Source organism: Tyto alba, unplaced genomic scaffold, assembly GCF_018691265.1.
Source record: "Tyto alba isolate M040663 unplaced genomic scaffold, T.alba_DEE_v4.0 Super-Scaffold_2, whole genome shotgun sequence".
Classification (NCBI taxonomy): Eukaryota; Metazoa; Chordata; class Aves; order Strigiformes; family Tytonidae; genus Tyto; species Tyto alba.
In genome coordinates this window covers 56,554,343-56,570,357 of record NW_024881282.1, presented here as the reverse complement: position 1 = coordinate 56,570,357, position 16,015 = coordinate 56,554,343, and the positions used below count along the sequence as shown (strand labels likewise).

General features: G+C 36.0%; 1 protein-coding gene across 1 annotated transcript in view; it reads left to right on the top strand.

Annotated features, from left to right (window-relative positions):
- The window catches only part of ARID2 (AT-rich interaction domain 2), a 109,049-nt gene that overhangs the window by 67,090 nt on the left and 25,944 nt on the right, over positions 1–16,015 (top strand). Inside the window, exons 7-14 of the mRNA XM_032999838.2 lie at positions 8,137–8,203; positions 8,288–8,538; positions 9,669–9,765; positions 9,846–10,055; positions 10,442–10,609; positions 11,861–11,936; positions 14,952–15,086; positions 15,546–15,745. Of these exons, the coding sequence (XP_032855729.1) occupies positions 8,137–8,203; positions 8,288–8,538; positions 9,669–9,765; positions 9,846–10,055; positions 10,442–10,609; positions 11,861–11,936; positions 14,952–15,086; positions 15,546–15,745 (1,204 nt within the window). The remainder of the gene's footprint in view (positions 1–8,136; positions 8,204–8,287; positions 8,539–9,668; positions 9,766–9,845; positions 10,056–10,441; positions 10,610–11,860; positions 11,937–14,951; positions 15,087–15,545; positions 15,746–16,015) is intronic.

The following is a 16,015-nucleotide window of genomic DNA, read 5'->3' as shown; positions in this document are numbered from 1 at the left end:
TCCTCTTTATTCTAGGTGAGCATCTTGAGGTGAATGAGAGCATGAAATATATATTATAGCTGAAAGAGGTTTGACATTTCAGCATACTTTCTGTGATACACAGTTCCTTACATTGAATTTCAGATGATGATTCATGTGGCTAAAATAGAAGAAAGCTAGATTAAAATATATTTTGATACCTCATGCTTTTTATTAAGTAAAAATGTGGAGAGATAAGCTCCTGAGTTCCTTATGAACTCATAGCCAGGTTTCTGATCCATTTCTTAATTGTCTCATATACTGAAATGTCTTACCAGTATTATAGAGAAATATTTGTTAGGAGCTTTCTCCATTTGTCTTTTGTTTTATTTTTGTGCAACTCAATTTTAGGACAAGTTGGATGATTGTAGTGTTAGCTAAATGATTAGTATTGCTAAAATATCAGTGAATAGATTCCCTAACCAAAATTGCCTAGGTAAACTTAAGGACAAAAAAGGTAAGCTCTCATATTTGTTAGTATATGAACTTGAAAACGTGTTTCAAATGTGCTGAAGGTAAGTGTAAAAAATAATGATTCATTATCTTTGTTTCCTTTTTCCATTGAAAAATATGTCCAGAAGTACTGTAGGTTGTGTTTTGGTTTGTTTTTTTTTTAAAAGCACTTAGCACTTATATGCTGACTTCACCCTAAACTGTCACAGACTGTTGCTGATCTAGAGCAGCAACAAGCACCATGTCTAGATCTGTAAACATTTAAAATTACACAGAATTCTAATTTATTACATGTTCATTAATTATTTAAACTTAAGTAATTTTGATAGATAAGGACAGATGGTTCTGATAAATGTTTTTAACGAAGTGTTAAGTGGAACCACTGTAACTGCAATAAGGTTTACTAATAAGAAACTTGGATGCTCTCCAAGATCTATTTTTTAACAATACAACATGTATAGTACTAATCTGTAGCGAAATACTGGTGAAAGCATGTCAGAAACTAACACCAGATCTAAAAATATCTCTAATGCCACGAATCCAGATTTTTCAAGACATCTTACTTCAATCATTTGACCCTACTACTGGAAGTAATTTATTTTCTGTTGCAGCTGTGGCTGTGTGAAAACGAATTGGGGGAAGCATTATGGGAGCTTTATGACATAGGAGAGAGGTATTTGGTTGTCAGGGTGGAGACTGGGTATCAGTTTTTTCAAAATTTGCTTTTACAGCTTTAAGATTAATAGAATGGCTACTGAATGTGTGTCCCTCCTTTCACTGTTCACATTATCTTTTAAAAAATTCCTTGTTTGGGTGTTTTTCATTTTTCTGCCAGTTGGTTGTGTCTTGATTTTGTAAGGTTATCATTCCAGCTTTTTCCTCTACTATAATGGTAGCAGATTAGAAATTTGTGTAAAGGTGAAAATAGAAGACAGTTTTTAAATGGGAGAGGAAAAATGCAGAATTATGAATTATAGTGATGGCATGAACACATGAATATTAGAGATTCATAGAAAGTAGCGTGAGGAAAGCAATTTCTTAAACACATGAATTCTAAACTAATAGGAATTGAATTGATAGAAATTTTGTTGAGTTTGTAAATATTACCATCTGACTGTAGTGTTTTTTTTCATGTGTTGGAGTTTTGGAGTTGAGGGGGTGGGGCTGACTGAGAGATATTATTAAAAATCTTGAAGCTGTTCTGAAAATGATTCTTGGGGTTAGATTCAGGATTCATAGAGAAATCATAAACATGGATTCTTGGCAATTGAATGTTAGTTTCAGTGTTGCTATGTTTTATGCAAAGAAAAAAAGAAAAACAAACTCCTAGTCTATTAGCTGAAAATAGCTTTTCAAGTGCAGTAAAACAAATATAAATGATCTATGAGATATGTTCAGAATATTTGACGCTTCATCTGTATAGCTACACTTACTGACTCTTTTCCAAGCTCCTCCTTTTGCTTACTGAAATATTTGAACATAAACTTGGAACTTTGGATTTTATAGAACCATTTAGCTTCTGTATTTCAGTGTCTTTTTACAGACATTGGGGGTAATTTCAGAATTAGGTATTTATACTAAAATGTTTTCTGCAAGTTTTTAATGTTTGCTTAAAATAAGCTTGATTTACATTGTAGTCTCTTCATAATGTTCCTATTTTTAAATGAGTTTTCAATAAATAAAAATGGCCATATGTTTTTCTTCATTGTTTTTCTCTTCATTCTACAGTATCTTGGCACTAGGAGTGGTAGAGCATCACCGTTAGTATTTCTCCCACCCTTAAATATCTACGCAATAGCTGTTGGTCGTTATTCAGCCAGGTCTTGAGTTCTGTATTAATTTATCATAAAGAATTTGTCAATTCTTTCAGCACCAATACTTTAATTTTATATTCTGCTGTTCTCTAATTTTGACTTAAAATCATTCTACTTTACGTATCTGGTATCATATCATGATTTTTTCAGGACAGTCTACCAGTTTGGTAATGTCATATTCATGAGCAAAGGATCTCACCTATTTAGTTGTGTCCCCGCAACATCACTGCTGTACCAGCAGAAGGTGAAGATGAAAAACAATGTGTTTCTTTATGCTAAGCTTTGAGGGAATCGGTTCTCTCCCCCTGCCCCACTGTCTTTGCTGCATTATAGAAAACTGTTTAGAAAATCTGTGATTTTTATTATCTTCTCTGTGGTGCTGCATATTTTCTCACTTTCTACAGTGTTTCCTTCTAAACCGAATCAAATGTCTCTACTAGTCAATGAATCTGTACCATTAATTGTCAAAATTTTATATATCATTTTAGTTGAACCTGCTGTTAACCCTTAAAGCTATGTTAATTTGTTTCTTTCCCCCCTCTTGATTTTCCCTGGTGCTGTCTTTAAGTTTAAATCTCTAGTTAGTTGGGATGACTGCATGTCCTTACTTTTAAGAACTTGAACAACTGGCATTTAGCCAGTCATCTTGTATCTCTCCTTGTTTTGTTTTGTTGTCCCTCCCCAAGCTCTGATGACATCCTGCTCACATGTTTTCTCACCTACTCTGGAAGCTTTCTCATTTTTTACTGTTTCATGGATTTCCTCGTGTTAGCAAGGTTCACTTGTGAGTATAGTTTGACTTTGAAGAGTGACTTGTTTATATAGCATGCTTATAATCAGATTTAGCTGTTTTGCCAGGTATTTCTTGTATGTCTCCAGCAGCTGCCCACTATCTGATGTAGTATATGGATAAGTGCATTACATTTCTTCATGCACCATTTATTTCTGTTTACTTCAATTTAAGCATTTGGATTTCATGTTCTTGGACTTCTTGAGGCCTCCTCTAGCAGTAGTGGTCCAAAATCCATGCTTATGCAGTGTTTGTTCTTTCTTTATTGCTTTGTTTAATGCTTTACTCTGGTTTCTAAGCTGATTTTTTTCTTGCCTCTGTGATATATATAAGTATGTTTTTCAAAGGAATGCCCAGAAAGCTTCACTTAATCTTTTTCCACTTTTGCCTTTTTTGGGGGGCAAACAAAAATCTTGTCATGTTTCCCCATGTTCTCTTGTAACAGGTAGGTCACCAACATTGTATCTAGGATATTTAATTGTATATTCCACCTCCTCATTCTCTGGCCACCCCCATCCTTTTCAGGGATCTTTCTTTGCTTAGGCAGGAAACAAATGTTGAGTGGGCTGAGAGCAACCACACCTGTCTGCTTAAATGCAAAAAATAAGGTGATTCAGGCCAACTCTCCCTATAAAGAAAAGGAATAGAACCTGCAGACTCATTCTGAACTTAAGACACCTGAACACCTTTATTCAGAAGTACAAGATGCAGATCACTGTGGGTAATGTGGTGCTTTGGAAGAAGAACTGGGTGGGTTTTTTGATCATTTACTGGTAGGACACATGATTCCAGTGTGAAGATTTGTCTGAGACATGGAAACATCTGTATTTCACCAGAATCACAGAGAATAACTTTCAGAACAAAGTGTAATTATTTTTTTATTGATGTTTTTTTCCTATTTTGTTGTAAGTGATTTGTAATTAACAAGCTTCATCATTCCAATTAAGGAATGGAAAGTAAAATTTACCTTCCCAAAAGTCTTACCAAGGGCTTTTTTTTCTTTCGTTCTTTCGTTCTGAAGAGTTCTTAAGTGTCCTGGAATCTGCTCTGGGTTTCTTGAAGTCCTCTGTCTGAGTGAAAGATGCAGAATTCATATTCACTATTGACTCTGCGTTATTGTTTATATGGGGGCCAACTGAAGTTTGTCATAAAATCTCTCAATAAATGTGCATTTTTGAAAAATGTTTGGACAACTTGATATTATGCCTGGTAATTTGATTGAGACCTTGGCTGTCATAGGCGAGGCTGACCGCACTTTTTAAATTCCTCATATGCAACACATAAAAGTGCTGTTTGTCATTCCCTGAATAGAACAGTAACTTTTCTGAGGAAGATAGTTGACTTTCCTATGTAATGGTGCCTGCTAGAAGACAGCTTGTTGGAATCAAATGGCAAGTTGTTCTACCTTCTAAATAGAGACAGATGCCTCTCTTCTTGGCTATCTATGATAAAGTTTTCAGGTGTTTGGAGCTCAGGATAATGAAATGCATATACATGTATCAGGCTTCCATCTGTACATTCATTTTTGCAACATGCTTGTCAACAGCTAAAATCCTGGGAAATCCTGACCCCTCTGTAGTTATCAGCCCATCTCTAAAGTAGATAAATCAAATGCCATATATAATAGTTTGTCTTAGCTGGATTTCTGAACACATTGCTCACTGATGAGCTGTTTAAGTTACTAGCTTGTTGAATGGAGGCTGTAAGATAATATTTCTGAGTTTTTTGGTGATATTGCTGGAACTTTTGCAGAATATTTGAAATCTTAAAATCTGCAAAGTGCTCACAGGAAGCCTGGTTTGCTACTCCAGTAGGCATTTCATGGTTGCTGAAACATCCATGGCAGATGATGGCTTTGGGAATGCAAACCTGTGGTTTTGAGCAAGCAAAAGACTCTGGGATGCTTGCACAGGAAAGCGGTATTCTTGGTGAGCATTATCACCCACAGTGCTTCTGTATGTAGAAATAAACACTCAAGAGAGAAAAAATATGTTGATTTTTTTTTTTAATTGTTCTTTTTGAAGTTGCATTGTCTGCATATTCATGTCCTCTGCTGCAAATTTTCTTCCTTAGAGCTTTAAGAGCCTTTCCAGATCTCTAGGACTCAGAGGAACTGAGGCTGTGGAGGATGCACATTATTTTGCTGTGCTTCACGTAGGTAGCAGGGCTTGTGCATATGCTCTAGGTAATCCTGAGGCAAAAATTCTCTAGTTTGAGTGGATAGCATCTTATGCTCACAGCATGACTATATAATTAAACAGTTTGAAGAATTACAGCTATGTGTAAGTAAACTTTATTTGGTGCCTTGGTGTATCTCTCATTTTAACTTACAGAAAAGAGCCATGTTCTGTTCTTTTCTGAAAAAGATACTCTCTTCTGAGTTGACAACTAGCCCTGTTTGACAGACTGCTTCCTTAGGAAGGGGACACTTTCTCAGTTGTTAAAGCAATTAGCGTGGATCTGTTTATTCTGTAAGTTTTAGGTGAGATGTACAGGTTTCCAACAATGAATTCCTGTTTTCATCTTTAGCCATAGCATTTTGAGGATTTATCTTTAGCAGTTGTCACCTTCCGCTCAGACGAGGGAGATAAGTGACTTAGATTCATAAATCCCCAGTGGAGTGGACAACAGTGAGACAAGTCTCAAAGTCCATGCACAGTCATTTGTTAATTTCCCACAACGTACTAATTTACATGGTAATTGGCTAAGTATATGACAAATTATGGCAAGTGATGTAGTATGCCTTACTGGGTTCCTGTGTTGGTCCTGTCAGAGTTCCTCAGGGATTCATCTGTCATCTTTTCTTCCTCATGTCTTCTTTTTTCTTTTTTCCTCTATATTTCACTCCTTGCCCCCCTCAATTTATACACACTTGCCTTGTGTCCGTCCCCTAGGCCAACCCTCATACCTACGTATCACATGTATGGGGAGGAGTAAGGTGCTTCATGGGATGATGTAATTAGCATGATCTTGTAATCTTCATTAGTGTATTCAGGGGTGTCAACTTTAATATGCATTTTGTGGATAATGAAGCAAATGTCATTCACTGGACAGATGGCCCTTGAAACTTCACAAGATGCACCAGAGCAGAGCTGTCCTGCCTTCACAGGGTCCCCTCCTGCTGGACCCTGGGCTATCCAGGCAGCCTTATCTCCAGCCTCCACGTTATTCACCCCACGACTAGTTTTGTTACTGGCAAGTGTTTGAGACATTCCTTGGCTTGGAGGATCTCCACTTCCAACCCCCCGTCCCTTATCTCTTTCTCAGGCTGGTTTTCTCAGTCCTGTTTTCAGGGAGTTACAAGTCATCTCTCACAGCAGTGTCTATAGTGTCTATACTGCAAAAAACTTAAATCCTCATTTTACATCCCTGTGAGAACATGTCCAGGATGATTTGCCTTCCAGATATAAAGGAGCATGCTGTTCTAACATTTAATGTGTGACAGCAGTTTTAACGTTGTATTGTGATAGACTTTGGAAGAGGCCAAAGAGATTCAGATTGAAGTTGAAGACTTTAAGTATCTCTGTTCAATATTAACATTTTTTTTTTTTAATCCTTAACTGGTTAAACAATTATATCTTTAAAAGCTTCCAAGGTTTTTCTTTTAAGTAGCAGTGAAATATGAAGGCTTACTGTGTTCGCTGCTTCTTCAAAAGGAAACATCCTAAAGGAAAGTGTGTACTGATGGGCATACTTCCAGACAATATATTTCTGTGTGCTTTTTAAAATAATGGCTGAAGCCTCTTCCTTAAAAAGTCTCCTTCTTTAAAAGTAAGGGCAGCTCAAAATGAAGTACATTCTGCAAATTTTGCCTGCATGCCTTGGTCTTCTGTGGCTTTTGATGGTAGCCTCAGCATTAATTAGAAAAATCCGTTTGTCACAAACAATAAGAAGTTAGATTTTTATCTGACTGTTCTCGTCTTTGCTAAAATGTGGTAATAATCCTTTCTGTACAAGTAATCCTCTTCATGAAACAGCACTTGGATGTCATTTAGCAGCATTGCAGTGGAAAATAAAATTATTTTCCTTCCAATTTAGAAAATCTGTAGTATTGTATTTTCCAAGAAAATAGTAGTGTCAAGCTTGGTACGAATGCTGTAATTTAGTAATTACATTTGCATAACAAAATTTCTCCTGCTGTTCAGCTGGTTTTACTTCCCATCCTTCCCTTTTTACCCAGATTTATTTGTGGTTTTATTCTGTGATCAGAACCAAAGGAGCTGTATTTCATTAGTGAGTCAAAGGAATGTATACATTTTTATTAGTCAAAGGACTGTTTATATTTTTGTTATAATGTACACATTAGAATGTATATATCATGTATATAGATACAAAAATATATAATCACAGTGTATATTTTTATTAGCGTGCAAACCTTAATCCTTTGATTAATTCTTGAATTTCAACAGCACTAGCAACATAACAACCATTTACAGATCAGGCCATGTATTTGTAAAGTAACTTGAATTCCAATCTGATGAAGCATTCTATTTTGCTTACATTTATAAAGGTTTTTGGTGATGGTAGTTGTTGCTTCTCTCTCTTCATTGATTTATGATGGAAAACATAGCAGAAGGTTTGAAAAGTCTCACCAGGTAGAAATAAGTCTGACTGTTGTACTTCTAGTAGGAGTCTAAGATCTACTGAATCTGAGAGGAGCCACCATCTTTGGCTTTAGGAATTCACTGCATGAGGTGAAGGAGGATGAACTGTACCTTTTTTCCATTCAAATTGCTGTATTTCTGATTTTTTGTGGAAAACTGTCCATGTAATTTCAGTATGTGATTCAGCAGAGTATTTCTGTGGCAGTGTTGGTTGATCATGAATGTGTACTTGGTGCTTGAAGGGAAGAGTTTCTTAATGTAAAGCACTGAACATCTTGCATGTCATCCCGAGTGAGAAATGTGTTTACTATTAGATGAATCAAGGTATTAGGAAATTTTAAAAGAACAATCCTGTTCACATTTTTTCACTATTTTAACATAATAGAAATAAAAATAATTAACGTTTAAAGAAATACCATCCCCTAGAAATTAAGTGTATTTTTAATTCTTTCTTCAGTTTTGGAAGGATATTGTTGAGGATATTGAAGTTCGTGATCTAATTTCTGACAGAAGCAAATCTCAAGGTGAGACATCTTGACTAATCTGAATACATACATGTTGGTAAACTTAGCAAAGGAAGGACTAAAATTTATTTGTTTACTTTGTAGATATTCCATCGGAAGAATGGATTTGGGAATCCTTATTTCATCCACCTCGCAAATTGGGCATTAATGATATTGAAGGGCAGCGGGTACTTCAGATTGCAGTGATTTTACGTAATCTTTCTTTTGAAGAGGGAAATGTTAAACTTTTGGCAGCTAATCGTACTTGTCTTCGGTTCCTGCTACTCTCTGCTCATAGTCACTTTATTTCTCTACGGCAGTTGGGGCTTGACACGCTGGGAAATATTGCAGCAGAGGTAATGTGGTTCAAAACAGAACAATTAAAATATAATTTGATAAAAGCATTACTTTAGTGTTAATTAAATTAATTACTTTTTTCATTGACCATTGGATGAAACAGGAAGTAAATTATTCTCTGAATTCTCTGAATTTGTAAATAGCAATTTCAAAACAAGTATTCAGAGCCAAAACTAATACATACTGTATTAGACACATACAGACTGTATGTGTCAGTTTGCTAAAAGAGAATCACATGAAGAAGACTGATTGTATACGGAAATACGAGATATTAATAGTGCATAATTTTCAGTTTAGTTTCCCAGAGAGAAGCAAGGAATTTAGTTGAATTCTTCAGACTGTATACTAGTTCTTCACTTTATAATTATAACCTTTAGTTGAGAAAGGGGGTGATAGAGGGTTTTATGCTGTATGTAGTGGGCACCTGTAAGTTACTGCTTGAATCATGTGAGGCATCCTTTTCTTTCCAAAGAGGTTTGAATGTAATAAAATACACTATTTCAATACGTCATATCATTGTGCAGATAAATTATAATTTTATAGGTAGATCGGTTCAGGTATTCCTTATATTTTAAAATGTATATAAATTTATATAAAATGGGTAGTGTCAGAGAATGAGACTTGAGATATTGGTCCACTGCTGAATATTGAAAAAAATATAGTGTTTTCATTTACCATGTATCCAGCTTCTCTTGCATATGAGAGAATGCTACACGTTACAGTGTCTGAGAGCTCTGATTGAGAGGCAGAGGTAGATAGAAACAGGATGAATGATTGTGATAGTGTTTGGGAAGGAATGTTTGTTATTACTCAAGTACTGTTCTTTGTTGGATATTAAAATACATTTGTGTATACTCTTGACTGCCTGGGAATAAAGTTGTTTTCCTTATTCTGAGCACCAGAAAGTGTAAATTAGACTGCTACTTCAGAGCAGAAAAGGAGGAGAGGGCTCCAGATGCTAGCTACAATAAAAACCTCACAGGGTTCTGGTTTTGGGAACACAAATGTCATTTGTATGTGCTGCATTTAAACACTTCTGAATCTTATATTTTGATATGCAAATTTAAGGACTTGAGCCATTATCATTATATGGATAGCGTTAGTAATTTTTTTTTTCCTTTCTCATCAGCTTCTTTTGGATCCTGTTGATTTCAAAACTACTCATCTAATGTTTCACACTGTTACAAAATGCCTCATGTCAAGGGATAGATTTTTGAAAATGAGAGGTAAGATCTCTAACTATTCTTGTTGTTGTATTAGAATTGTAATTATTGCTGTTTAAAACTATTTTGTATTTTTTCTTCAGGCATGGAAATCTTGGCAAATCTTTGTAAAGCTGAAGATAATGGTGTCTTAATTTGTGAATATGTGGATCAAGAATCCTATAAGGAGATCATATGTCATCTCACACTACCAGATGTGCTGCTTGTAATCTCAGCGCTTGAGGTGCTATATATGCTCACAGAAATGGGAGAAGTGGCCTGCTCAAAGATTGCTAAAGTAGAGAAGAGCATAGGTAAGGGAGAGGCAAAATCTATTACTTTCACGTATGTAGGAAAAAAGACTTAAGAATATATCATGTTCAGTGGTTAAAAACATGGCTTGCTTGTGTGTGTGTGTGCAGCTTAGGGACAGATATTAGAGCAGGAGTTTTACTAAACTTTATTCTTTGTGTCCTCAAGAAATTGATGATGGTAATAACTAGGGAAACTAAAACTTTGTAAGTGTGTTTTGTTTTTTTTAATGCCACAAAGTGTGTTTAAAAAACAATAACATCTACAGAAGCATGCAGAAGCTTGTTTTCTTTCAACACATGGCAATTGTAAAGCAAATCAATATGTCCCAGCAGCATTCATTTGTCTTGTCCTAATGTCATTGTTGGTTTTACATTTAATACTTTAGATACATTAGTATGTCTGGTTTCTATGGACATCCAGATGTTTGGACCTGATGCACTTACTGCTGTAAAACTCATTGAACATCAGTGCGTTAGCCAGCAAGGAGTACCTGATGTCAGACCACAAGTAATGGATCATGGTTCTTCACAGGCCCATGCGACAGGTGTCCCAGGTTAGTATCACTGCAAGAGAACATACTCTTGTACAAAATCTCCTATATGGCGTGTCCAGTTTTTGTCTTCCGTAGGTTTCTGATTAGTTTACATAAATAAGTATGGCATTATGCATAACACACGATATCTTTTGCAGGCACTTGTTCACAAAGAAATATAAAGCTATGTTAGCCAAAACTGATGTGAAACAAGCTTTAAAAGAATCTTAATATTTTTTAGTTGCTAATCTGAAAATTTACTGAAAGTTATGTACACTCCTTATTTTTACGTGTTTAGTGGAAAGAAAAAGTATCCACCCTTGATTGTTCCCACAATTTGCAGAGAATTAGAGGTTCATTTTACATTGTGTTTTACACAGCATATTATTGGGCAGTAACATACAGTATTTGATAGAATTGCTGCAAAGAGATAGATACACAGATTCATGCCTCTGCTGAAGCTGCTGAACAGCTTACTGTGATGTGAACCAAATGTTAACTATTGTTTAAAGCTTGGAAAGTATTTTCTTAATTGTAAATTAAGTTTTAATTAGTTTGGGATTAAGTACTGGCACTTTAGAAGTTGGTGGCACAGCTAACTATTATTGGTCAGGGCGAATAGCATATGTACCTCAGTCTGTCTTTACTAATAAAAGCACATAGCAGTATACTGCAAATGTACACAAGATGGAACATAGCTATTCATTCTGGGGAAAAAATGAAAAAGAACAGACACTGGCTTGCATGTTGTAAGTGTACTGTTTCTGGAATGGGTGCAGGTACCACAGTGAAAGGTGACTGGAAAAGAATGCAACTGAGGGAACGAACTAGAGTGAACGGAAGGAGCCGATGTAACATTGCAACAAAACTCTTTATATTATATTTGCTTCTGCTTAGGAACTGGAAAAATAATTGCTGTGTGGTTTTGCCTGTTCTGGTGAAGTATTGTGCCACTCTTAAATCATGCTCAGTACTCTGAATTACTGAGATCATGGATCATGGTCATGAATTTGGAAGCTGTCATTCACTAAGTGCTTATGTCATGATTGCACTTCAGTGGTGGCTCCGGCCTTGGCATGCCCTTCTGCACTTCGGTAAATTGTGGTGCAAATCTCTAGTCTGCTTAGTGCACCTTTATGACTTGCCTTAGCTGGATACGCCCGTGCTTACAAACATAGGAGAAACTACCAGTGAAAGTCATGAAGTGCTTCATTCAGGAGAACAGAAATCATTTCAGCAAGATTTTTTTTTTCTTCCCTTCATTCCCCACAGTCTCTAGGACAGCACCACATGTTGCTCCACCACCAGGAATAGTAGAAATAGACAGTGAGAAATTTGCATGTCAGTGGTAAGTGTATAGTTCTATTCAAATACTTTAATAAAGAGGAAAAACAAAGAAAAATACCTGTATTCATGTGTCACAAAATTTTGTAGCTTGCTTCTACTTACTGTTAGACTCCTTTTTCTGGAAAGTATAAAGCAAAACCATTCTGTCAATGCTTTGAAGAATATGAAAGAAAAAAACTAAACAAGAATATTCACTCTTCAACAGTTGATACTTGAAATTAGTTGTTTTCTCTCTTAGAATACAGTATCATTTTATTTTTAACTCCGAACTTGATATTACTTATTTTTTAAATTGTCAAGCAGCATTATCTCTTTCACAGATGTTTTCATGTGGTAATGTGTTGCTATATTACTGCACCAATATAAAAATAATTGTCAAATTATGAAACTAGGCCCTGCAAAACTCTCATGTGGCCATTGTGAACCTCAAGCAAGTTAAGAAAGATCAAATCCAAATTCTTTTGTTGTCAGATATTTAGGGAAGAGCTATTCTGCCTGTGGTTCTCATGTGGATTGAGCGTGATTTTTCTGAACTATTTGACTTATGTAAATCTAATCATATTCTGAATATTTGTATTAATTGGTTCCTGATGGATCTTTCCACCTCTGCTGCTTCACAACTCATATGTTCATCTGTTGTCTTACTGATGACACAAGGGCCTTCAAGATAAAATGGGTAGAATTTGTCAAAGCTTCAGTGCTTTAGGTCATGATTTAGTTTTGCTTATACTTCCAGCAAAGATTTCATTGTATGGGGAAAACGTTGCAGATTCTTGTTGGTCAACTGATGTTGTTCCCATGTTTCTGTTTGCTCACTGCAAAGTATTATTAATGTGCACTGCTGGAAGACTGACAGATTTCACATTTAGACATTTAAACAGGGATGCCTGGAGTTGGAATCACTGCAGCTCAATTTAGTGATCTGCAAGTTGGTGTCTAGCCAAAGGTAGTTTTCTAGGCTGCCTTTTTAATGGAGGGGAGATTCCTCCAATAGTAAAATGAATTGCCTTTACCTGCCTAGTTTTTGATGAGATTACAAATTACCTTCTGATGCCACAGTCTCTCTGTTGACTATAGAGAGCACTAGACATCTACCTTTCAGTAGTAAAGTCACAGGCAAGGTCAATTTTACACTCTATATGAAATGTAAAACAGAAGTTTTGACTGTTAGCATACATATGGTTAGGTATAGTGGCAACTGTGTGATACAATCCAATGACAGAAAATACTGAAGCAAACCATAGAGCATTATATTGGGAAGATTTGGAATGTCTGCTTAGTTTCTGATTCTGTGTGCTTCTGCAGCTGTCAGTGTTGAAGACTGTTATTTTGTACTTGATTTTCTTCTGGTTAGTGAAAAATAAAAATTAGCATCTAGTCCTGAAAATTCTCCTTAAATACTAACTATGCTGCCAAACGAAAAAAAATACCGCAAATTGAGAGCAGACTAGTAGCTTCTTCCAAGCATTTTCATCAGTGCTAACGTAGAGTGTCGTACGTTGATGTAAATTTTCATAGTATGTTTTAGTCATTGCTTCCTATTGAGAGAAATGGGAAAATTAGTAAATCATAGCAGTAGAATTTAGAAAAGTTACTGTCTCCTGGAAGCAGCAGAAAGACAAGGTATTTAAACAGACCTTCCTGGATATATTATTAGCTAGCTTAGCCTGAGTAGGAGTCCTTGTAAGATAAGGGCATGTGACAGTGAAGTGCTAATTGCAGATCCCATTTTGCCACTACAAGTCCTGAATACCTTCAGTTTGCTCGTACCAGTGATAGTGTGTCAGCCTAACACGACATACGCAACTGGACAGTCATTTGTCTGATATGTCCAACTTAATTAATACCTACACTTTCTGTTATACGGTGTGATCTCAATTTTTGTAATAATAAAATTGTACCTCAATTGCAGGAGAAATGGCATTATACTTACTCTTTACTGGTTATGAGAGAACACAATTTAAAGAATATAATAATTTGATTTTTCTCTTTTGAAGCATCTACTTATATTGGGAGTGTAGGACTCTACAAAGCAGAATGCAGTGTAGTTTCCCAAAGTGTTAGCACCATATTGTAAATGCTCACAATTTTAAAAATGTTTTTATTCTGTCTGAGTCTATATTCTGGTACTGGTATTTGAGCACGGTGTGAGGATTGTTACTTAACTCTGTTCGCTGCTGGGGATGAACTGTTCCCATGTCTTTGCGTTGGAATAATGGATCTGAAAGAAAGAAAATTAAACTGATAGAAAATGTTTTTTTTCTCTCACAGTTTCCTTGTTGGGGGTTGGATGGTCTGTGTGCTTGTGGAGAGACTGTAGGATACAAATACTTTTTTTCCCTGGAAATTGAATGTTAGGCAGAACAGGTTGTTCAGGGATTGTATTGATGTCACTGTAGTGTGGGACTCCAGGAGTGACAGTGTGTGTGTTTGCGTATGTCCTCTCTTAGAATTCCAGTCCCCTCTCTCCTGCCTTCCCACCTCTAAGAATGACAGAGTTGAGATTGTTATTCTAGCTCTGGTTTTACTTGTATTTTAAAGTAAGACTGCATTTACAGATCGGTTAACAAAATCTTGGGTTTGATACAAACGTTGACTTCCAATAGAAATTTCTGATGAAGGATTAGCTAGCATTCAGTTCATCCTTTGCTGAAGTAGAATCATTAAGAAATAAAAATAGATCTGTGGGGAGCAGGTGTCACCAAACAATGCCTTCTTTCTTGGTTTTGTTTCTGAATATACAATAAAAAAGGCATACTTAGAGACTATTTTGCATATTGCGTATGTAAATAAGAGTTGCATGTAGAGCTGTCTGCATGTGTTAGGGGTCCTATGTGTTGAATTGTAAGGAGTGAGAAAGTATGGAACAGGCATTTGACCAGACAATATATTGAAATGCTATTTTCCTTGTTATCAGACCTCAAAAGTCTCAATGATACAGGCAGAAGTGCTTTAACAACCCTTTTAAAAGTACTCTCTCTATACTTTGCTTCATAGCTTGTTTTTTCATCCTCAGGTTGAATGCACATTTTGAGGTGAATCTCGATTGCTCAGTCTCTCGAGCAGAAATGTACTCTGAATACCTCTCTACCTGTAGTAAATTAGCTCGAGGTGGAATCCTAACATCAACTGGATTTTATAAATGTCTGCGGTAAGACAAAAATTCATGCAACCATAAAGAAACAATTGTATGCACTCAGTACTAACCTGGGGGTTTAAATTTCTTTGAGAAAAGACCTACTGAGTTGAGTTTGAAAGACATCCAGTTTTGGAATTTTAATTGAAACAAATGTTTAGAGTTTGTTCAATTTTATTTAATTCTATTTCAGGATCTTTGATAGGCTTCCTTCTCTGCTTACAGTCCTTTTAATTCTTTCCAAAGTAGTTTTTGGAGATATTGCAGTTCTTATTTAGCTTCTATGAAATCTTGTCCATCTGGTGGACTTGCTGTGATGAGTACTCAGATGCTATTGGAGAATCGTGCTGCATTGCAAAGATGCAGGCATTAGTGCAGTTACGCTGCATGCAAGAGCAGTTAATGAAAGCAAAACCATTGTAAGAGGGTTGACTTACTGTGTTTCTTAACATAGATTTATGTTGTGTTTGGCAGAACTGTCTTTCCAAATCATACAGTGAAGAGAGTAGAAGATCCAAGTAACAATGGTCAAGCCCATATACACGTGGTAGGAGTGAAAAGGAGAGCTATACCACTTCCCATTCAGATGTACTATCAGCAGCAACCAACTTCGTCTACCCCAGTTGTCCGGGTTGATTCAATTCCTGATGTGTCTTCGTCTCCTTCGCCAGCAGGTTTTAAAATTAACTTAAGTACTTTGCATTGATTCTGAAATGACAATAAAAGACAGAAGTTTTTGAAAATATTTTGAAAGTGTTGGAAGTCAGGACCTTGTGTTTTAATTGATTTTATTCAATAGTGTTAGGAATACTATTGCAGTATGTACTTGCATATCATCTAGTATTTGATGTGTAACCCAGAAGCTTGTCAGTCAGCAGACAAGCTGCTGCTGCTGCATCATGAATTCAGATGCAGTACAGCTAAGAAGGGAAATGGCTTCATAC